The following is a 25,044-nucleotide window of genomic DNA, read 5'->3' on the forward strand; positions in this document are numbered from 1 at the left end:
AGAAAAGGTATACAAGTAATTGGTCAATGCCTTCCTTGGAATAATAATAATTATAGCTTTATTTACTTATTTACAGCTTCACTGATTGAATGTTTACCATATTCCGTGCTAAGCAATGTATACATACTATTTGTGTTTAATTCTATAACAACCCAATGAAGTCACTAAAATTATACCCATTTTACCATAAGGGAACTTAAACATACTTACAGAAGCTTAAAAATTGCTGAAACTGGTTTGGCTCAGTGGTAGAGTGTCGGTCTGCGGACTGAAAGGTCCAGGGTTCGATTCCGGTCAAGGGCATGTACCTTGGTTGTGGGCATATCCCCAGGAGGGGGTGTGCAAGAGGCAGCTGATCTATGACTCTCTCATCGATGTTTCTAACTCTCCCTTCCTCTCTGTAAAAAATCAATAGAATATATTTTTTTTAAAGAAGCTTAAAAAATGCTTCAAGGTTATATAGCTAATGTGTCAGATAAGGTGACCAAACATCCTAGTTTGCTAAGAACTGAGGGGTTTCCAGGGATATGAGGCTTTTAGAGCTAAAACTAGCAAAGCCCTGAATAAATGGGGCGGAGCTGGTTATTCTTGTGGCAGTTTAGTTTTTTTGTTGCTGTTGTTGTTGATGCTGTTTTTATCCTCAATGGATGAGTGAGGATATTTTCCCATTGATTTTTAGAGAATGGAAGAGAGGGGAGAGGGGAGATGGGAGAGAAAGAGGACAGAAAGAGACACAATGATTGGTTGCCTCCCACACTCAACCAGTCTGAGTGCAGGGATCAAACCTTAAACCTAGGTATATGCCCTTGACCTGAATCAAACCCACAACCCTCCATTGTGTAGGCCAATGCTCTAACCACTAAGTAACACCAACCAGAGCTTTAAATCCAGACAGTATAGATTTAGACCTAGAACTTTTAATCTCTGTGCTCATTGCTCTCATTACACTGTAATAATTTTTATGTAATGCATAAATTAATCTTATCTGAATCTACTCATTCTCTGCAGTATGCCTAGAGAGAGGCAGGGAATCCCCTGCACTTCACAAGGGTATTCTGATTCAGGATTTGCTCTTTCTTCCTTTCTCAGGGATATTTGAGATTTACTGCCAGGCAGGCAGCCATAGAGAAGCAGGGATGAGGGCAATCTATAATGTCTCCCAGTGTCCCGGCCAAGCCAGCTCTCACCAACACTATGAAGCTGCAAGAATCTACTACATCATGGCAGAAGAGGTGGAGTGGGACTACTGCCCTGACAGGAGCTGGGAACTGGAATGGCACAACCAGACTGAGAAGGACAGGTAAGTCTTCAGAAAACAGAGATTCTAGACAATTTTACAGAGGAGGATACTGAAATTCTAAAAGAAGGAAACTTACCTAAAGCCACCTGATAAGATACTAGCAAATCTGGTGCAGGGACTAAAATGCAGGTAAAGTAGAACTCATTACTTTTTCTATATTGCTATACTTCAGGGCTGAAGTAAAAAATATTACCCAAAGCCTCGTGTTCTTAATCTTTGCCTCCTTTCCTCTTGTTAGCACCCCTACTGGGACTTAAATTTTATAGAAAATTTACTCAAGGAACTGAATATCTCAAGGTCAGCTGTTCCTTGACAAAATGTCATTATGGTACAGGCTCAGCTGTATAGCAAGAAAAAATAGAGTAGCTTAAATAAGTTAGAATTTTATTTCTTGCTCACATAATAGTATAATCATGAGCAGTTCAGGGCCTATAGATGAATTAGTCACATATAAAACTTGCTTTCATCTCTGGAATTAAGATGCCTCTTCCCATTATAATAATTCCCATATATCAAGTAAGGGGATGGAAGTCCAAGGGAAGCAGTATTTTCTGTAAGGCAATTACCTGGAAGTTGTGTATATCACTTTCTCTCATACCCCATTATCGTAAACTTACTTATATGGCTATACCCAGCTGCAAGAAAGTTAGGGAAATGTGATCTCTGGTTTGACAGCCATGTGCTCAGCTAAAACCTAGATGGAGAATAGAAACTGAGGTATAGTTTCACAATTTCCAATACAGTTTATTTTTTGTACTCTCACTACCCTTTGCCAAGTCTTGCTCTGTATGTTGATTATTAAAGGTTGAAGTTTATTTGCTACCTTGTTCTGCAGCCTAGAAAAAAGTGACTGCATTTTCTGAGCCTTGGTTTACTTATCTTTAAAGTGATGTGATATATTTGAAATAACTTGACTGGAAGGAGGTAGGGAAGGAGCAACAGACTTGAATCCAAATTCTGGCTCCCTTTCTGGCTGACAGTATCAATTAAGATTCATTCTGTCAAGTCTGGATCACAGAATCCACCTCTGGAACATACCTACCTCACCAGCCTATTGGTAACACCAAATGATAAAATAATGATAAATATCTTTGTAAACATGAAAGCATTCTATAAGGAGAAATCTGTCAGATTCCTACTTCTTCCTATCCCTCTAGCAGCAGAAGCAGTTAGTACTTTCCTACCACATGTACCTTGTTCTTTTGTTAAATTAATTTCGTCTAAGGCATCATCAAGTCTAGAGCTGGAGACCAAGGCTTCTGATTGTTATCCCAGTGTTCTTGTCATATATATTTTACTACATATTCATATCTGGATGATGGCAAATAAGAGAACATAAATAGATATTGAAATCTACCATCTGTAATTGCATGTATGCAGCCAATGTGGTGGGAATCTGATATTAGAAGAAATAGGCCCCCTCCTTCTACTATCTGTGACATGAACTTGGATCTGATATCACTCCCCTATGGTCTTGAGGAACTGAAAACCAGGTGCTGACACTATTCTTTGGAATCTTCTAGTTATGGTCACATCTTTCTGAGCAATGAGGATGGGCTACTGGGTTCCAGATACAAGAAAGCCGTATTCAGGGAATATACTGATGGTACATTCAGGATCCCTCGGCCAAGGACTGGACCGGAGGAGCACTTGGGAATCTTAGGTAATGGAATTCCACTTTCCTCCTAGTGTCTACAATACTGTGCTATTCCTAGAGGGGTTAAGTCTCATTGGGAAGGACTCCCAATCCCCATTATAAGTTTTTCTTTATGATGTTCTACACCTATAGTCATATTTTATAAATCAACCATGAAAATAGGCAATCAAAGGGGGGAATTCATGAATTTCTGCTGCAACATGAACCAGGTTTTCTCAGATATCTAATCTAGAGATCTTTTAAGGTGATAGATTTTTTTCCCATGCTAAAGGAGGAGGAATGTAGGACATCAAATAGTACGGAGGGAAATGGTGTAGGAAACCAGTATTAGCCTTGTTCCCCAGTTTAATTATTGCCACAGTTTCTTCACTTTTGTGGGAGCCAATGAGTTTCCTCATTCTTGTCCTTTCACAGAAGGGATCCACTGGCTTTTTAAGAGATCCCAGCAAACTCTCACTCCTAATTAACAATTATACAGAGCCATGATTCTCTAGAAACTTGCAGTATTATTTAGAGAGAGCTGGGAAGGGAAAATTGGAGGCACAGCTCTGTTGATGAAGTGCTTTCATCCTATGGGTAGCAGTATCAGTTTAAGGGCTTTTGAATTTAAAAATTAAGCTATTCATTACTTTCAATCTCAGAAAGACCCTTTTATAGGGCAAACCCTTAATTCTAGGGAGCTCCTATTTACTATATATCCCTTTCTTTAAATGCCTTTAATGTCCCTGTTCCACTACTCCACTAATGAGACTTCCTTCTTTTACATATAATAGGTCCACTTCTCAGAGGAGAGATTGGTGATATCCTAACTGTGGTATTCAAAAATAATGCCAGCCGCCCCTATTCTATACATGCCCATGGAGTGCTAGAATCTAGTACGGACTGGCCCCTGGCTGCTGAGCCTGGTGAGTGGGAACATTACCTATTTACCTGGGATGATATGTGAAGGAAAAGAGAATGTGCAGCACTTCTTCAGCCCTCTGTCTTGCTCCTTTAAATTATGCTCCTAGAGAACTGAAACAGAAATATTATCCAGGACTAACCGCACCCTGAGGTTGTCTCTTTAAAATACTCATTCCCTCAGTCTTAGAACAGACTACTTTGTTTTTGTTTTTTGTTTTTTTCATCAGTTACTCTCAACACTGGTTATACATGGAACCTTATACTAGCCTTAACTATGAATGCAGATGGAGCTTCTAATCCTCTCTAAATCTGAACTTAACCTTGGATATAGTATGAGCTTCTAATCATGGGTAGAGGGTTACCTGTCTCAGACCTCAAATTGATCCTTAACCCAAGCCATAAGACAAAGTTCTTGTCCCATTAATAAAGACTGAATCTTAACCCCAGTAACATACTAAGCTCCTGATATTAAATGTAGGGAAACCATAATCTTGAGCACATTTTCTTCCTTCCATTCATTCATTTAATAAATACTTATTGGGCTACTGGGCGCAGGAAGAACTCTAGAAGGGGTGACTGCGGTAGGAAATAGTACTTTGGGCTATTATCACAGAGAGGTAAGTAAACTGGTAATTATAATTCAGTGTTTTAAGTATTAACTAAGGATTTTTTAAGTGTTGTAGGGAAGTGTAAAATAGTTTACCTGATATAATGCTTGGATTGTCAAAGATGGCTTCCCAAATATAATAGGTGAGATCTCAGCTGAGATCTAAATTATTAGTTCTCAAATTTTACCATGCATCAGAATCACCTGGAAGGCTTGTTAAACAACAGATTTCTAGAATCAATACCAGAGGCTCTTATTCAGTAGGTTTGGGATGGGGCTCAAAATTTTGCTATTTCAAATTTCGAAGTGATTTTGATGTATCTGAATTAGGAACTTATACTTTGAGAACCACTGATTGGAAGGTTAAGTAAGAAGCCTACAATTCAAGGAATGGTGTATGAGAAAAGCAGGCAAAATTGTAATAAGTTTCAGATGTAGGGAATAGCCAGTAGTAAGAAAGATGGAGGTTTGAGTTGAGGAAAGGGGATAGACTCTAAAAAGATCAATGAGGTAAAATAAGCAAAGTCTGGTGATTAATTGGATATTGAAAATGAGAAAGAGGATTCTTGAATAAAATTCATGGCTTTGGCCGGGACTGGTTTGGCTCAGTGGATAGAGCGTCGGCCTGCGGATTGAAAGGTCCCGGGTTCGATTCCGGGCAAGGGCATGTACCTTGGTTGTGGGCACATCCCCAATAAGGGATGTGCAAGAGGCAGCTGATCGATGATTCTCTCTCATCGATGTTTCTAACTCTCTATCTCTCTCTTCCTCTCTGTGAAAAATCAATAAAATATATTTTTTTTTAAAAATTCATGGCTTTGGAAGAAAATTCTGAAGTGGTATCCAGGGTTTTGGCTTGGCAACCGCGTAAATAGTGATACCATTCACCAAGATAGAGTACATGGGGGTAGGTAGGGAATATGAGTGAAGATATAGGAGATTGGATGATCATGAGTTTACTTTGGCATGTGTTGAATTTGAGATGTCTGCAAAGCAACCGATATAGATATCTAAAAGACATAAAGCTCTGGAGCTCAAGAAAAAAGGTATGATCTGAAGTGATGAGGTGACAGGCATCAATATTTAAGTAGTAAATGAAGGCAAGGAAATGAACACAGTGACCCTGGAAGAGTATATTAAGAATCTTAGAGTAACACCCTGAGGAAGACTAATATTTAATGTACTAATTTTTTAAAAACCACATGATCTCACTCATATGTGGAATATAATGAGCAAAATAAACCGATAAAGAAAATAGATCCAGAGACATAGAAGCATGGAACAGAATCTCAGAGGGAAGGCCAGGGGTGGGGTGAGGGATGGGAAGAGATTAATCAAAGAACTTGTATGCATATATAAGCATAACCCTTCCACACAAACAATAGGGTGGTGAAGGCCTGGGACTGGGGGTGAGTAGGTGGGATAGAAGAGGTTAATGAGGAGGAGGGGGAAAGGGAGACATTTGCAATGTTTTCAACAATAAATATTTAAAACAAACAAGCAAATAAATAAATAAGTAAGCCTGATCCCTGACCAGTTGCTCAGTAGTTAGAGCATTGGCCCACGCACCAAAGGGTCTCAGTTTAATTCCTGGTCAAGGGCACATATCTGGGTTGCAGATTCAATCCTGCTGGAGACAACCAATTAATGTTTCTCTCTCTGCCCCTCCCATCCTTCCACTCTCTCTAAAAATAAATGGAAGAAATAGCCTCAGGTGAGGATTAACAGCAACAAAAGTAATTGTGCAAGGCTGCAGTTAGGCCTTTACCTATGTTGCCATCTTGGTTTCTCCCTCTCCTGCTGGCCATCTTGTGTCCACATAGGGGCAGGATCTTTGACCACATGGGGGCAGCCATCTTGTGTGTTGGAATGCTGGTCAATCTGCATATTATTCTTTTATTAGATAGGATAGTACTGGAAGTCCTAGCCACAGCAATCAGACAAAAAGAAAACATAAAAGGCATAATTATTCACAGATAACATGGTACTGTACATAGAAAATCCTAAAGACTTCACCAAAAAAACTACTAGATGTAATAAATGAATTCAGCAACATAGCAAGATATAAAATTAACACCCAGAAATTGATGGCATTTTTACACACCAATAATGAATTTTCAGAAAGAGAAACTAAAAAAGCAACCAAACAACAAAATCCCAGTTACCATTGCAACAAAAAAATTAAGATTCTTAGAAATAAACTTAACCAAGGTAAAAGATCTGTAGGAGGTTTTGTTTTTTTTTCTTGTTTGTCCATGTGTTTCTTTCAGTTTTATATCTCACATATGAGCAAAATCACATGGTTCTGAATTTTTTCTGACTTATTATGCTTAGTATGATATTTTCAAGATTCATCCATGTTGTTGCAAATGACAATATTTAATATTTTCTTATGGCTGAGTTGTATCCATTTTATATAATTACACATCTTCTTTATCCAATCATCTATGGAAGGATACTTAAGTTGTTTCCATGTTTTGGCCACTGTGAATAATGCTACAATGAACATAAAAGTGCATATATTTTGCAAATAAATGTTTTCAAATTTTTCATGTAGATACCCAGAAGATGGGTGGCTTTGTCATGTAGTACCTCTATTTTAAATTTTTTGAGGAACCTAACTACTGTTTTCCATAGTGGCTATACCAGTTTACATTTCCACCAGCAGTAAGTAAATGAGTGTTCCTTTCATTCCACAACCTCTCCAACATTTGTTATTGTCTTGTTGATAGTAGCCATTCTTACAGGTGTGAGGTGGTATCTCATTGTAGTTTTGATTTATATTCTCTTAATAGCTAATGAAGTTGAGTATCATTTAATATATCTGTTGGCCATTTGTATGTCTTCTTGAGAGAAGTGACTTTTCAGGTACTCTGCCCAGTTTTTAATTGGGTTGTTTATTGATTTGTTTAGTGTTGAGTGGTATGTGTTCTTTATATATTTTGGATTTAAACTCCTTATGAGAGCCATTGTTTGCATATATCTCCTCCCATTTTATTAGTTGCCTTTTTGTTTTGTTGGCAGTTTCCTTTGCTGTACAGATCTTTTTAGTTTGATATAGTCTCATTCATTTATTTTTGCATTTATTTCTGCATTTATTTCCCTTGCCTTTGGAGTTAAATTCATAAAATCCACTATAAGACCGAGGTCCATAAGTTTAGTATCTATGTGTGTTTTTTTCTATGTAGCTTTTTTTCAGGTCTTATATTTATTTAGTTGTTTCATATTTTAGTTAAGTTTTGTATATGGGGACAAAATGTAGTCTAGTTTCATTCTTTTCAGGTGGCTTTCCAATTTTCCCAACACCATTTACTGAAGAGGTTTTTTTTAAAAAACTTTGTAACTCTTTTACTCTTTTGTTGAAAAATATTTGCCCATATACATGGGATCTAAATTCTGTTTTATTGGTGTTTAGTTAGGTCTTTTTTTCTGTCGATATCATGTTGTTTTTATTATTGTCGCTTTATAGTATAATTTCAAGTCAGGAAGCACGATACATCTGGCTTTGTTCTTTTTTCTCAAGATTACTTTGGATATTTGAGGTCTTTTGTGGTTCCATACAAATTGGTGATTTTTTTTAATCCTTACACAAGGATATGTTGTTATTTTTATTGACTTTAAAGAGAGGAAGAAAGCCAGAGGGTGACCAGGTCGGCAGGGGGTTAGTGAGGGATGACCAAACGATGCAACAGCAGACTGCATGGGGCAACCAGGCCAGCAGGGGTGTTAGTGAGGGATGACCAAATGACTGAACAGCAGGCTGTGTGGGATGACCAAGCCAGCAGGGGAAGCAGTTAGGGGCGACCAGTCTGGCAGGAGGGGCAGTTGGAGGTGACCAGGCCAGCAGGGATGCAAATGGGCATGACCAGGCTAGCAGGGGGGGCAGTGAGTGATGACCAGGCTGGTGCGGGGTAGTTAGGGGCAACCAGGCTAGCAGGCAGAGGCAGTTATGGGTGATCAGGCTGGCGGGGGGGGGGGGGCAGTTAGGGGCAATCAGGCAGACAGGCAGGTGAGCAGTTAGGAGCCAGTGGTCCCAGATTGTGAGAAGGATGTCTGACTGTCAGTTTAGGCCCTATATCCGGGATCGCGGATTGGGCCTAAACCATTAGTCAGACATCTTTCAAGGGGTCCCAAATTAAAGAGGGTGCAGGCTGGGCTGAGGGGACCCTCCCCCATCCCCGTGCACAAATTTTGTGCGCCAGGCCTCTAGTATCTTGATAAATCTGTTTTCAAAAGTAATAGTCCATCAGTCAGAGGGGAAGACTTGAACGCAGAGAAACATATTGGGAGGTTTTCTAATAGTCCAATTGAGAAAAACAAGGGCCTACATTAGAGTATGGATATTAAGAATTAGAAAGAGGGGGTTATGGCTATAAAATATATTGTAGAGGTATAATTGATAGGATTTACCATTTGGTTGAATGATTCATGCATGAAAGTAGGGATACAAAGAAGACTGAAGTTTTGAATCTGTGTAGCTAGGATGCTTTTTGTATCTTTTCTAGACACTGGGAGCACAGAATGACTAACAGCATTTTTTCAAAAGAAGATGAGTTTATAACAAATTTTAGTTTTTCGTGTACTGTCAGGATAATCTTCAAAAGATGCCCGGGAATCTAATTGAAAATGTCAGATTGAAGCTTAATGGCAAGAGAAGTCTAAGTATTTAAGAATTATGAATACATAGATAATAATTGATATCAGAAAGGCAGATAAGAATTTCCATGGAGAGACTATGAAAAAATAGACGAAGACTGGAGACAGAGCCTTCGAGGAGGCAGCAAGAAAAGAACAAAGCAGAGCCAAAGAAGAGAGGACATTATAAGCAGAGAGAACAATAGCAGAGCTGCTTTACTAGATGATTGGACCTAGGCCCTTAAGGACAGGATTAGTAGAAGAGAGGCTGAGGTTGTTCCATGAAGGAGAAGACCAAAGTCACACAAAATAAAATGGAGGATGGTATAAAAATGACAGAGAATAATCTTAAAGGTTTTGTGACTTAGTCACTTAGGGAGTTGTGAGAAATTTCTGACCTGGTCCAACTAAAGGTCCATATTAACTTTCCTAGGTGAGGTTCTCACTTACAAATGGAACATACCAGAAAGATCAGGCCCAGGACCCAATGATTCTGCTTGTGTTTCCTGGATTTATTATTCTGCAGTAGATCCTATCAAGGTAAATACAATGTTGGCTTCCTAAAGGTGAGTCTCACAAATGGGCAAACTGACTGACAAAAAGAAGCTATTAATGGGTATAATAAAAAAGCCCATCACTGAAATACTAAGGTCTGGGGTTTTGGGGAAAGTTCCTTAAATACTTGGCTTATTTTAATAGACAGGGGAAGGAATTAAGGAAATAGATAACATCACATGTTTGCCATGAACATTTTCTTTCTTGATTCTTCTTCTTGGATTTTATAAGCTCTCATTTAAAAAGCCTATGATTACTTGTTAAAAAAAAAAAAAAAAGTGGGGCTATAGCCTCAAATTTTGTTTAATCCTTCCTTTGGAGTGACTTTAGAAAAGTCATTCTGCTTTTGTGTCCTCATCTGGAAAATGGGTTAATGAATCTAGCCACCAATCTACAACCAGATCTCAGCAATCATTTATTGAGAGACTATTACATTTTTAACATTTTACTTGGTGCTTTAAATGATATAAATGTAAGATAGAGTTCCCATATTCAAAGAGTATTATCCATTTTGGGAGACAGATTAATATAAGCTATAATGCTATATATATATATATATATATATATATATATATATATATATATATATATATATGCCGCTCTTTAAAACCATATAATAGTTATATGTGGGTTCACCAGATAGTGATTACTTCTGCTTGGAGGTGGGGATGAATGAGAGGAAAGCTGGAGAAGGCTACACAATTAATGGAAGTTGCATGTACTTTGAGTCTTGAAAGATACATAATAATATGCCATATGATAGGTGATATGGCGGAGGGGAGGACATTTCAAAAAAAAGAGACAGTATGAGAAAAAGCACTGGGTTTTGAAAGTTCTGGTGGGCTTGCAGATCATTGAGTAGTCTAGCCTAGCTAAAACAAAGCTTATGTAGCACACCTTACCTGTGTCCCAAGATATTTATGAGGCTAAATTCAGATAATATACTGAAGATGATTATAAATGTAAGGCATTATGAAGAAGTTCTGAGGACAGAGTGGGCTTGAATGTCAGCTTGGCTTTCTGTACAGCACTGCCACTCAGGAACAACCTCATATTTCCTACTCTCTCTTCCTCCCATTTTCAGGACATGTACAGTGGCTTGGTGGGGCCCTTGGTCATCTGCAGAAAGGGCATCCTGGAACCCAATGGATTAAGAAATGACATGGACCGAGAATTTGCCTTATTATTCTTGATTTTTGATGAGAACAAGTCTTGGTATCTGGATGAGAACGTGGCAACCCATGGGGCCCAGAAGCCAGACCATATTAACCTACAGGATAAAAATTTCTTGGAGAGTAATAAAATGCATGGTTTGTAGAAGCCCCCATTCTTTATATAGGAGTATCTTATAGACCCATTACTATCCAAGGGTACATAATTCCTGGGAAAAAATGGGAAGGTAGGAAGGTGGAATAGAAACAAATGGAAGAAATGTCTCCTACTATTTTATTTATATACACAAAGCAGATATATAGTCTATATTAGATCAGGTGCCAAAAAAGCAGGAGTGCTGACTCTGTAAAGTTTCTGTGGTGACATCAGCATATTTGAACATATTACAGAGGCAATATGGACATTTATGACCTTCAATATATTTGGTGAGCTGGCTGCTGAGAGTTTCTCTGCTTCAAAATCCTGAATTTAGTTTCTCAATATAATCTTATTTCTTTACTACTCTGGATCTGATATATGGTTTTACAATATACACAGATGGACAGCTTATTTTTTTAGTCTATTTTTAAAAACAAACTTCAATTTACAGATTGAAGAATTGGTGAAGAGAGCCTAAAATAGTAACATACTTGGATTATATTACATACAAGAAAGAGATGGCAGGTTTTTTATGCTTGAGTGGATTTTTTAGGGACATTGTGCACTCAAGCCCTCCATTGTTCTAGAAATATGTGTATCTCTTCAAAAACAATGGGAAATATCAGACAAGCGGGAGAATTTAAGAGCAATGAAATATATTAAGTCATTTCTTACTATCCCTTCTAATGTAATATTCCTTTGACCTGAGCATAATGTTTAGCCTTGTTGGTGACTCTAATGAAATTCAAAAGTAGTATTTCATTGTCACATGAATTCTATTTATTTCTCCTTTATGGATATATGAACAATTCACATTGGAACAGATGTTTCACAAACTATAAAGTGAACTTTATCTCCTGTCAAATCAAAAAAATAAATTGCCGAGGACAAAAAGGAAGTAATCACAGTTAGATCATATTAGTGCAGGAATTGGGCTAATGCCCATTTCCATATGCTTGTTTAAATGTTCATTCATCCAAAGTCTTCATATATCAATCAATCTACCTATCTGTCCAGCAGGTATTGGTTGAGAACTTTTTGAGTGCTGGCATTGGAGATAAAGTAAAATAATGTAGAGGTCTGAGGGAAAATAGATAATATTATTCCCTTTCCTTTCAGATTCATGAACCAATTCAAAAAGAGAAAGAGATGTTTGAGGTCAAATGTGAACTTATTGAAAAGGTTAATTGGAAAACCGAATTTGGTTCTTCAATTAAGTGGGCTTCCTAATATATAGGTTTGTAATATATAGGTTTTCTATCCTGTCATTAACATATATGGCAAACATTAGCCATCATTTTTTTTTCAGGGACAGAATCTTTTCCACAATGTAATAGTCAATATGTTTGCATCCCTTTGTATGATCAGATAGATTCAAGAGAGAGATTCAGAAAAGGCTGAATTGAGTACATTTAGTGTTGTTGTTGTTGTTGTTTTTTCTCAAATTCAGTTTGGTGGGGATAAAACCAGAGGTGGCTATAAACGTCCCTTTCATTCTTTTCCATCTTGAGATGTAGAATGGGAATTACCTTCCTTCTCTGAGAATATAAGAAGTTGAGGAATGTCTTGGGCATAATCCTGGCAATGTTCATTAACATGACACTGAGTAGTTCATTGTCTTTAGAGCATAGGATGTAGTCTAGGAAGAGGCAGATGATGAAGCCCATGAATTGATATCATTATTAATTTTTTTAAATGTGACATCTTTTAAAAATATTTATTGTAAGCTAATACGTCTGCTGAGTGTTCTGGGGAGTATAAAGGAACAATAGTACTATATTATTATCATTTCCTGCTTACTAGGAACCTAGAGACTAGTCGGGGATACAATCTTCCACAAATTAAAGATAAGTAAATAAGACACAATTTCTGATGAGTTCCAAAAAGCAAAACAGACAGTACTAGAGAAGTTCAGAGGTTGAGAGGGTGCAGAAAGTGAGAGGTACCGAAAGGAGCTAATCAAAGAAGTGTTGTGGAGAAGGTGAAGGTTTGATTGGGCTTTGAACAGATGGATAGAAAGAGACAGGGTTTGGGGGAGGGAAGTTCCAAAACATGAGAAGGGACACAAAGAATATGCAAATTGGGACATATGGGGGATGGTGAATAAATTACCCTACTTGAAATAAGTTTGTTGGATAATGGGAGATGAATCTGGAAAAATATTTTGAGACCATACTTTTTTTAATAGATTTTATTGATTTTTTACACAGAGGAAGGGAGAGGGATAGAAAGTCAGAAACATCCATGAGGAAGAAACATTGATCAGCTGCCTCTTGCACACGCCCTACCGGGATGTGCCCGCAACCAAGGTAGAAATCGAACCTGGGACCCTTGAGTCCACAGGCCGATGCTCTATCCACTGAGTCAAACCGGTTTCGGCTGAAGCCATACTTTAAATGACCATATTGGCTGAGTTAAGAAGCCATGGGCTTGATCTTTTGGGAAGGAGGGAGGTATTAAAGTATTTTAAACAACAGAATAGCATTGTCATATTAGTTATTTAGAAGCCCACTCTTATAACACCAATGTGGAAGATAAACTAGAGGGGAACAAATGGAATAGAGATGAGAGCAGTTAGGAGGCTATTGCTATCATCAGAGATAATAGGGACTAGCCCTAGGGCAGTGGCAATGGAAAGTCAAAATGAGAAATATAAAACTTTGTATTCTTTTACAGCCATTAATGGAAAGCTCTATGCCAACCTCAAGGGTCTTACCATGTACAAAGGAGAACGAGTGGCCTGGTACATGCTAGCCATGGGCCAAGATATTGACCTGCACACTGTCCACTTCCATGCAGAGAGCTTCCTCTATCGGGTGAGCTAGAAAGAGGGCTGAGTCCCTCAAGGGTGATTAGTGGAGTGCCTTAAGAGCCACTGAGGAAGAAGGGAATAGCAAAGAACAAAATAATCAGTTAAAAGAGGAGAAATCTTGTACATGGAACATTGGGCTGGAAATTCTACTTTGACTTGTATATCCCAGCATCCTTCTATCTGAAATAAGTTGCTCATTTATGGAGTAGTGGGATTGAAGGAATAAATATAATTGGTTCTCAGTCAAGGACTAAAGACACAATGAGCTGTTATTGCAAGATCTATGAATTTCAGTCTTGTCTTAGAATCTAAAAATACTTCATATAAGAATTTCAATTGAGGAGTTTATAACAAAACATGTAGGTTTTGAAGAAGATTTAGTCTTAAGAAAAGGGACAGAGTTGGAGGCATTGATATAAATGTAAAGATCTAGAAGTGCTGAGAAAAGTGATGATATGAAGAATAAACTATTTTGATTTTCATTGCTAAAGAAAATATGTGACTCCTTCCCAGAGTTCAAGACTTAAGCCAGATTCCCCAGATTTTATTCCCAGTTTAGTTCCTCAGAGATAGCTTCACTATCTTTTATTTTGGAATACTTGAAGGATAAGTAGGAAGAGGAAAAAGTCCCTTCTATTGATTTAGTTTGTGTGGGCAGGTTCATTGGGAAGATAAATAAGGTAAACTATTTAAGCTACTCTCTGGTCTAAAAATTGGAGTCCCATTTACCTAATGTGTACTTCCAAGCCTACTGATTTTTATAACCTGTGAGGTGATCTCTATACTATCTACCCACTTCCTCTTCACCTCCAACATCTCTTGCAGAATGGAAAGAGCTACCGGGCAGATGTGGTGGATTTATTCCCAGGGACCTTTGAGGTTGTGGAGATGGTGGCCAGCAACCCTGGGACATGGCTTATTCACTGCCATGTTACTGACCATGTCCATGCTGGCATGGAAACTCTCTTTACTGTTTTATCCCAAAGAGGTAAGAACTAACTACCCAAGTTGTGCCATCTTATGGCACTTGTCTAGCCTGTTGAAAACAGATAATCCTAAAAAGTTTTACCTGTTCTTCTAATCCCAGGAGATCCAGAAGTTAAGGCAGCATAAGTGTTTTCTCATCCAATATTTTTTATTCTCCGTTGCCCCCTTGCTCTTGCCTCTAATTTATTTGATACACATTGAGCTCAAATCAATTGAAACTGCCTGAAACTACTTGGGTTTTAGTCATTTATGCTTAATGCAGACTTTCTTACTTTGAAATATATTTATTTTGTATATAAATTTATTACTTAAAATTCATTAAAGTCAATATTTCAATAAATTTTGTTAAAGACTCCAAATTATAAAAATAAGAAAAATAATTCTAATAATCATCTCTTAGTTGATTTTTCTTGTGTGGATTATGAAAGGTAGTTCTTTATGTCTTATAACAACTCTGTCTAAGGCTGCAAAGAAATAATAGCCTTTGATTACAGTTTATCTCAGACAGAGTTCCTACCAAGAGGAAAAAAGTTTTCTTATGATTTTTTAATGTGGAAAGAGAATAATTGGGGTAGTTTCTTTACCAATAAATCTTTGTTAGTTACCAAGAATGTCGAAAGGTAGGCTGTGTTGGATTATATGCCTTTGAGTCATTAAAGGGTCAAGTCTCTTACTTCTTAAGCCTTTCAATTTGAGTTCAGTTCTTAACATTATGCCCTTTATAAGAGGCCATATAAAATCTCCTGGGGCCCACATGAATCCAGGAAATTTTTTCTCATGTGCTTTGTTTTAATTTTTTTCATTTTTTATTAAAATATTATATGTGTACATATCTTACAATTGCCCCACCCCACTCACATACATGTCCTCACCCCCCAGAGTTTTGTGTGAATTGATTATGCTTACATGCATGCACACAAGTCTTTCGGTTGATCTCTTATCTCCCCCATATCGTCCTAACTTTCCCGCTGTAATTTGACATTCCATTTGATATTTTGCTATCTCTGTACCTATCATTTTGTTCAAGTTTATAATTTTCTTTATTATCCATAAATGATTGAGATCATTTGGTATTTTTATTTCATTGACTGGCTTATTTCACTTAGCATGATGTTCTCCAATTCCATCCAGATTATTGCAAATGGTGAGAATTCCCTCTTTTTTATGGCAACATAGTATTCCATTGTGAAGATGTACCATAGTACATCTTTTTAGTCTCTCTTTCTGTAAGTTCACAATTTGTGTATAGAAAGGCCATAGATTACTTGGTGTTAATTTTGTATCCTGCTACATTGCCGAATTCATTTATTAAGTATATTAGTTTTTTGATGGAGTCTTTTGGTTTTTTTATGTACAATATCATGTCATCTGCCAATAAGGACAACTTTACTTCTTTTCCAATTTGGATGCCTTTTATTTCTTCTTCTTGTCTAATTGCAAGGGCTAATACTTCCAGTACTATGTCAAACAAGAGTGGTGAGAGTGGGCATCCCTGTCTTGTTACTGTTTTTAGGGGGAATGGTTTTAGTTTTTGCCCATTGAGTATGATGTTGGCTGTGGGTTGATCATATACAGCTTTTATTATGTTGAGGTATGCTCCTTCTATTCCCAACTTGTTGAGAGCTTTTATCAAGAAGGGGTGTTGGATTTCATCAAATGCTTTTTCTGCATCAATTGATATGACTGTAATTTTTTATCTCTCAGTTTGTTTATGTGGTGTATCATGTTTATTGATTTGCAGATATTGTACAATCCTTGCATTCCTGGGATAAATCCTACTTGGTCATGATCTTTCTGATGTACTGCTGGATCTGATTTGCTAGAATTTTGTTGAGGATTTTGGCATCTATGTTCATGAGGGATATTGGCCTGTAATTCTCTTTCATGGAGTTGTCTTTATCTAGTTTTGGTATTACGGTGATGCTGGCTTCATAGAAGGAGCTTGAAAGTGTTCCTTCTTCTTGAATTTTTTTGGAATAGTCTGAGGAGGATAGGTTTTAGTTCATCCTTGAATGTTCTCTCCTTTGAAGCCATCTGGCCCCAGGCTTTTGTTTGCTGGAGTCTTTTTGATGACTGCTTCAATTTCTTCCATAGTTACTGGGCTATTGAGCTGTTTGGATTCTTCCTGATTGAGTATTGGAAGGTTATGTTTTTCCAGGAATCTGTCCATTTCCTCCAGGTTGTCTAGTTTGTTGGAATAGAGTTGTTTGTAGTATTTTGTAACAATCCTTTGTATTTCTGTAGGGTCTGTTGTTATTTTACCTCTTTCATTTCTGATTTTGTTTAATTGGGTCCTCTCTCTTTGCTTTTTGGTGAGCCTGGCTAGAAGTTCATCAATCTTATTTATCCTTTCAAAGAACCAGCTCTTGGCTTTGTTGATCTTTTATATTGTTTCTTTGGTCTCTGACATTCATCTCTGTTCTGATCTTAATTATTTCCTTTCTTCTTTTTACACTGGGCTTTTCTTTTTGCTCTCTTTCTAACTCTTTGAGTTGTAGGGTTAGGTAATTTATTGGCATTGTTTCTTGTTTTTTGAAGTAGGCTTGTAGAGCTATGAAATTCCCTCTCGAGACTGCATTTACTGTGTCCCATAGATTTTGGATTGTTTTGTTTTCATTGTCATTTGTTTCCAGGATGTTTGTTGTTTCTTCCTTGATCTCTCTGGTAAACCAGTTATTGTTTAATAGCATGCTGTTTAGTCTCAATGTGTTTGACTTCTTTGGATTGTTTTTATTGTAGTTGATTTCCAGTTTTATGCCACTGTGATCTGAAAAGATGCTTGATATGATTTCTATCTTCTTGAATTTGGAGAGACTTTGTCTATGTCCCAATATATGGTCTATCTTTGAAAATGACCCATGTGCACTTGAGAAGAATGTATATTCTGTTGCTTTGGGGTGAAATATTCTGAAGATGTCAATTAATACAATATGATCTAGTGAGTCATTTAATATTGATGTTTCTTTGCTGATTTTTTGTTTAGAGGATTTGTCCAATGATGATAGTGGGGTATTAAAGTCCCCTACTATGATTGTATTGCTGTCAATCTCTCCCTTGATAGCCCCCAGAAGTTCTTTTATGTATTTGGATTCTCCTGTATTGGATGCGTATATGTTTACCAGAGATATTTCTTCTTGTTGGATTGCTCCCTTCAGTATTATGAAGTGGCCTTTCTTATCTCTTGTTATGTCCTTCACTTTGAGATCTAATTTGTCAGATATAAGTATTGCTACCCCAGTTTTTGTTTTTGTTTTTGTTTTTGTTTTTGTTTTTGTTTTTGTTTTTCATTTCCATTCACCTGGAAAAGCTTTACCCATCCCTTCACCCTCAGTCTGTGTGCATCTTTTTTTCTGAGGTGGGTTTCTTGTAGACAGCATATATAAGGGTCTTGTTTTCTTATCCAATCCATTACCCTTTTTTTTTTTTATTATTAATTTATTTATTTATTTTTACATATTTTAATGATTTTTTTTTGCCCCCTCCCTCCCTCCCCCATATCCCCTCCCTCCCCATAGTTTTATGTCCATTGGTTGTACTTATATGCATGTATACAAGTCCTTCGGTTGATCTGTTATCTCCCCCAGATCCTCCTCCCCTCCCCGCTGTAATTTGACAATCTGCTTGTTGCTTTACTGTCTCTATATCTATCTTTTGGTTCATCAGTTTATAATGCTCTTTATTATCCACAAATGAGTGAGGTCATGTGGTGTTTCTCTTTCATTGATTGGCTTATTTCACTCAGCATGATGTTCTCCAATTCCATCCAGGTTGCTGCAAATGATGAGAATTCCTTCTTTTTTATGGCAGCATAGTATTCCATTGTGTAGATGTACCAAAGTTTTTTTATCCAATCATCTGCTGACGGGCACCTAGGCTGTTTCCAAATTCTGGCTATTGTAGATTGTGCTGCTATGAACATAGGGGTGCATATATCCTTTCTGATTGGTGTTTCTAGTTTCTTGGGATATATTCCTAGGAGTGGGATTACTGGATCAAATGGGAGTTCCATTTTCAGTTTTTTGAGGAAACTCCACACTGTTCTCCACAGTGGTTGCACCAGTCTGCATTCCCACCAGCAGTGCACGAGGGTTCCTTTTTCTCCGCAACCTCGCCAACACTTGTCGTTTGTTGACTTGATGTTGGCCATTCTGACAGGTGTGAGATGGTACCGCATTGTTGTTTTGATTTGCATCTCTCGTATAATTAGTGACTTTGAGCATGTTTTCATGTGCCTTTTGGCCTTCCTTCTGTCTTCTTTTGAAAATATTCTATTTAGGTCCCTTGCCCATTTCTTAATTGGATCATTCATCTTCCTTTTATTTAGTTGTATCAGCTGTCTGTAGATGTTAGAGATTAAACCTTTATCAGTGGTGTTATTTGCAAATATGTTCTCCCACACAGTGGGCTTTCTTGTTGTTTTGTTGATGGTTTCTTTTGCTGTAAAAAAGCTTTTTATTTTGATGTAGTCCCATTTGTTTATTTTCTCTTTAGCTTCCATTGCCCTGGGGGCAGTATCAGTGAAGAAGTTCTTTTGGCATACGTCTGAGATTTTGCTGCCTGAGGATGCTTCTAGTATTTTTATGGTTTCCCGTCTGATGTTTAAGTCCTGTATCCATTTTGAGTTTATTTTTGTGTATGGTGTAAGTTGGTGATCTAGTTTCATTCTTTTGCATGTGTCTACCCAATTTTCCCAACACCATTTATTGAAGAAACTGTCTTGACTCCATTGTATATTCGTGCCTCCTTTGTCAAATATTAATTGAGCATATTGATTTGGGTTGATATCTGGGTTCTCGATTCTATTCCATTGATCTATATGTCTGTTCTTGTGCCAGTACCAGGCTGTTTTGAGAACAGTGGCTTTGTAATACAGTTTGAAGTCCGGTATTGAGATCCCTCCTACTTTACCCTTCTTTCTCAGGATTGCTGTGGCTATTCGGGGTCTTTTATTGTTCCAAATGAACTGTTGGAGAGTTCTTTCTAGGTCAGTGAAATATGCCCTTGGTATTTTAATGGGGAGTGCATTGAACCTATAGATTGCTTTAGGAAGTATGGACATTTTGATGATGTTGATTCTACCAATCCATGAACATGGTATGTTCTTCCATCTCCTTACATCATCCTCTATCTCTTTTTTCAATGTCGTGTAATTTTCTGCATATAGATCCTTTACTTCCTTAGTTAAATTTATTCCTAGGTATCTTAATTTTTTTGGTGCGATGGTAAATGGAATTGCTTTTTTAGTCTCTGTTTCTGTAGTTTCACTGTTGGTGTATAGAAATGCCATGGATTTCTTGGCGTTAATTTTGTATCCTGCTACATTGCCAAATTCATTTATTAAGTCAATTAGTTTCTTAATGGAGTCTTTTGGGTTCTTTATGTACAATATCATGTCATCTGCAAATAAGGATAACTTTACTTCTTCTTTTCCAATTTGGATGCCTTTTATTTCCTCCTCTTGTCTAATTGCAATGGCTAGTACTTCCAGTACTATGTCAAACAGGAGTGGCGAAAGTGGGCATCCCTGTCTTGTTCCTGTTCTTAGAGGGAATGGTTTTAGTTTTTGCCCATTGAGTATAATGTTGGCTGTGGGTTTATCATATATAGCTTTTATTATGTTGAGGTATGATCCTTGTACTCCCACCTTGTTAAGAGTTTTTATCAGGAAAGGGTGTTGGATTTTATCGAATGCTTTTTCTGCATCAATTGATATGACTATATGATTTTTATCTTTCAATTTGTTTATGTGATGTATCACGTTTATTGATTTGCGGATATTGTACCATCCTTGCATTCCTGGAATAAATCCTACTTGGTCATGGTGTATGATCTTTGTGATGCTCTGCTGGAGCCGATTTGCTAGGATTTTGTTGAGGATTTTGGCATCTATGTTCATGAGGGATATTGGCCTGTAATTCTCTTTCATTGAGTTGTCTTTATCTGGTTTTGGTATTAGGGTGATGCTGGCTTCATAGAAGGAGTTTGGAAGTGTTCCTTCCTCTTGAATTTTTTGGAAAAGTCTGAGGAGGATAGGTTTTAGTTCTTCCTTGAATATTTGGTAAAACTCTCCTGTGAAGCCATCTGGCCCTGGGCTTTTGTTTGCTGGAAGCTTTCTGATGACTGTTTCAATTTCTTCCCAAGTCACTGGTCTATTGAGATTTTTAGATTCTTCCTGATCGAGTTTTGGAAGTTTGTATTTTTCTAGGAATATGTCCATTTCCTCCAGGTTGTTCAGTTTGTTGGAATAGAGTTGTTCGTAGTATTTTGTAACAATCCGTTGTATTTCGTTGGGGTCTGTTGTTATTTCACCTCTTTCATTTCTGATTTTGTTTATTTGGGTCCTCTCTCTTTGTTTCTTAGTTAGCCTGGCTAGAGGTTCATCTATCTTGTTTATTCTTTCAAAGAACCAGCTCTTGGTTTTGTTGATCTTATGTATTGTTTTTTTGGTCTCTATGTCGTTTATCTGTGCTCTGATTTTTGTTATTTCCTTCCTTCTGCTTACACTGGGCTTTTCTTGTTGCTCCTTTTCTAACTCTTTGAGTTGTAGAGTTAGATCATCTGTTACCCTTTTTTCTAGTTTTTTGCAATAGGCTTGTAAGGATATGAACTTCCCTCTTAAGACTGCTTTTGCTGTGTCCCATAGATTTTGGATTGTTGTGTTTTCATTGTCATTTGTTTCCAGGATGTTTTTAATTTCTTCCTTGATTTCTCTGGTAACCCAGTCCTTGTTTAATAGCGTGCTGTTTAGTCTCCATGTGTTTGATTTCTTTGGATTATTTTTATTGTAGTTAATTTCCAGTTTTATGCCATTATGGTCTGAGAAGATACTTGATATGATTTCTATCTTCTTGAATTTGAAGAGACTTTGCCTATGACCCAAAATGTGGTCTATCTTTGAGAATGTCCCATGTGCACTTGAGAAGAATGTATATTCTGTGGCTTTGGGGTGGAGTGTTCTGAAGATGTCAATTAATTCCATCTGGTCTAGTGAGTCCCTTAGGATTGATATTTCTTTGCTGATTTTTTGTTTAGATGATTTGTCGAAGGGTGACAGTGGGGTATTAAAATCTCCTACTATGATTGTATTGCTATTAATCTCTCTCTTAATGTCCTCCAGCAGTTTTTTAATGTATTTGGTTGCTCCTGTATTGGGTGCATATATATTTACCAGGGTTATTTCTTCTTGTTGGATTGTTCCCTTTAGTATTATGAAGTGGCCTTCATTATCTCTTATTATGTCCTTCACTCTGAGATCTAATTTGTCAGATATAAGTATTGCTACCCCAGCTTTTTTTTCATTTCCATTTGCCTGGAAAACTTTTTTCCATCCCTTCACCCTCAGTCTGTGTGCATCTTTTTTTCTGAGGTGGGTTTCTTGTAGACAACAGATGTATGGGTCTTGTTTTCTTATCCAATCTGTTACCCTATGTCTTTTGATTGGAGCATTTAATCCATTTATGTTTAAGGTTATTATTGATAGGTACACATTTGATGCCATTTTTATTCTATACCCGTGTTCCTTCTTCACTTCCTATTTCTTTATTTTTACAGTAGACCCTTTAGCATTTCTTGCATTGCTGGTTTGGTGGAGATAAATTCCTTCAGTCTTTTTTTGTCTGTGAAGCTCCTGATTTCCCCTTCAATTTTGATTGATAGCCTTGCTGGGTACAGTATTCTTGGATTCAGACCCTTCCTTTGCATGACTTTGTATATTTCATCCCATTCCCTTCTGGCCTGGTAAGTTTCTGTTGAGAAACCAGTTGCTAGTCTGATGGGGGTTCCTTTGTATGTAACTTCCTGTCTCTCTCTGGCTGCTTTTAAGATTCTTACTTTGTCATTGTTGTTTGCCAATTTGATTATAATGTGCCTCGGAGTCTGTCTTCTGGGATTCATTTTGCTTGGGACTCTGCGAGCATCTTGGATTTGTGTGGGTTTTTTCTTCTCTATTTCAGGAAAGTTTTCTGTCATTATTTCTTGAAATACTTTTTCCATGTCTACCTCAGTTTCCTTTCCTTCTGGAACCCCTATTATTCGAATATTATTTTGTTTTGTAATGTCCCAAAGCTCCCGTAGGCTCTCCTCCTGCTTTTTAATCTTTTTTTCTAGAAGCTGCTCTACTTGGGTATTTTTTTCCATCTTATCTTCTAGCTCACTGATGCGGTCCTCTGCTTCCTCTAGTCTACTCTTGATGCTTTCTATTGAGTTCTTCATGGTAGCGATGTCATTTTTCATTTCTTCTTGGTTCTTCTTCAATTCCTCATGGTTCTTCTTCAGTTCCTCATGGTTCTTCCTCATTTCTTCTTGGTTATTGTCAAATTTCTCTTCCATTCTTTTTAGCCATCCTATGATCATTATTCTGAATTCTTGCTCTGGTAGGCTGCTTACCTCGGGCTCGTTTACTTCCTTTTCTGGTGATGCCTGCTTTTCTTTCATGTGCGGACTATGTTTTTGTCTCCCCATGGCCTCTCTTCTCAGGATGTCTGGTTATGTGGTGTTCCTTCTCCTGCGTTGATTTAAAATTTCAAAATACAAACACTACCTGGTACAACACAAGAGGCACTTAACAGGAATGTACTTACAATATTAATAACCTTTAGTAAAGGTGACCACTAGAGAAAGGCAACTTAGGGGATAGGAGAGAAGGAAGAAAGGTAAAAATAAAATAAAGAAAAATTTAAAAAAGTAAAAATTAAAATTAAAAAAATTTAAGTAAATAAAATAAAAAAAGAGGGATAAAGAGATAGAAAAAGAGGAAAAAAAGTAATGACAAAATAAAGTTGGAAAACAGGGAAAAAAAAGAAAGGAGAGAGAGAGAGAAAGAGAGAGAAGAAGCAAACTAAAAGAGAAATGGGAAACAAACTATATATATGTGGAGAAAACTGCCATAGAACAACCACTGAACCCAGCCAATGCCAGTAACAATACTTGGAGATTAATACAAACTACAATATCCCCTATTATTAAGTAAGGCTATGATATACAGAAGTAAAAGATACAAACAAAAACAGAGTATTTAAAAAAAAAATACAAAGCAACAATAACAACACAGTAATAAGCATAACAATTTCACTAACAAGCCTAAAAATTCACAATAATCAACCTTCACACAAACAATGCGAAAAGGATAGAGGGGAGAACAATTTTTCTTTCTTTTTTTTTTTTTTTTTTTTTTTTTTTTTTTTTTTTTTTTTTTTTTAACTAGTTAATATAGTGCAGAGATTGGTATTTATACACTTGGATCAGGGGTTGGAACATAGGTCTATACGTATAGTGAGAGTTTTAGCAGGGGGTATACAGAAAGAATAGAGGAAAAACTAAAGCCAGAAAGGGATAGGATAAACTGTAGACTAAAAGGGTAAAGTTTAGCAAGAGAGTGATGGTGTAAAGATCGAGTTGAGATAGGGTTGAATGATGCTATAGTAGAGATTAAAATAGAATGAAGGTTACTCCCAAGGTAAAATAAAGAAAAATAATAAAATGGTACTGAAGAGGGAAAGAAAAAAAAAAAAAATTTACAAAATAGCAGTAGTAATAGTGATGATAGAGATTGAAAAATGTAATAATTAAAAAGGTAAAATCAAGTAAGAAAAAAAAATCGTTTCTTAAGTAAAAGATATAAAAAATGAAGATTAAATAAAAGAGGTAAAAAATGAAAAAAAAATAATAGTAAAATTAGCATAAAAATGTCCAGTAGTGGTCATTCACTTCCTCTGTTAATGTATTTGGCACTCCTGATTCTCGGCCCAGAAAGTCTTGCAGTTCCCAGCATTCCACTGCACCTCAGATTTGTAAGGTAATCCTTAGTTTTAAGTAGACTATATCTTAGTTATTTGTGTCCATTTATTTTTGATTAATTAAAAGATAAAAGAAAAGAAAAGAGAAGGAAAAAAAAAAAAAAAAAAAAAAAAAAAAAAAAGGCAGTTTGTAATTCAGCTCTTAGGTGTCAGTGTTACTGGTTTGACCTCCCAGTCTTTTGGTTGCTCTGGCCTTCTTTCTCTATGGCTCTAGCTGGCAGGGTGCCAGCTGGCTCCCAGACTATCTCTTCTGGTACAGATCCCTTGTTTCCAGGAAGGCAATTTCCCCCTGCAATTTCCCCGGATATGCCCAACTGGGCAGTCCTTCCCTAGTATTCAGAAGCAAGGGGGTGAAGGGGATCAGGCACCAAGGTGTCCAGATGTTCCGCCCTTGGCGAAACAGCCGAGATTCTTAACGCTCTGACCAGTGACCTGTGGCGTTTTAAAAAAGTCCCGCTTCTGGGGAGGATAACGTCAAACCCA

The 25,044-nt window shown here is 37.1% G+C and overlaps 1 protein-coding gene across 6 annotated transcripts in view; it reads left to right on the forward strand.

Annotated features, from left to right (window-relative positions):
- The window catches only part of HEPH (hephaestin), a 98,443-nt gene that overhangs the window by 64,868 nt on the left and 8,531 nt on the right, over positions 1-25,044 (forward strand). For all 6 annotated transcript variants that reach the window (XM_036439885.2, XM_036439886.2, XM_036439884.2 and 3 more), the window contains exons 13-19: positions 1,090-1,300; positions 2,824-2,963; positions 3,731-3,862; positions 9,536-9,642; positions 10,742-10,967; positions 13,645-13,784; positions 14,606-14,768. In XM_036439885.2, coding sequence (XP_036295778.1) covers positions 1,090-1,300; positions 2,824-2,963; positions 3,731-3,862; positions 9,536-9,642; positions 10,742-10,967; positions 13,645-13,784; positions 14,606-14,768 — 1,119 coding nt within the window. The remainder of the gene's footprint in view (positions 1-1,089; positions 1,301-2,823; positions 2,964-3,730; positions 3,863-9,535; positions 9,643-10,741; positions 10,968-13,644; positions 13,785-14,605; positions 14,769-25,044) is intronic.

This window comes from Pipistrellus kuhlii, unplaced genomic scaffold (assembly GCF_014108245.1).
Source record: "Pipistrellus kuhlii isolate mPipKuh1 unplaced genomic scaffold, mPipKuh1.p scaffold_m20_p_16, whole genome shotgun sequence".
NCBI classification, from domain to species: Eukaryota; Metazoa; Chordata; class Mammalia; order Chiroptera; family Vespertilionidae; genus Pipistrellus; species Pipistrellus kuhlii.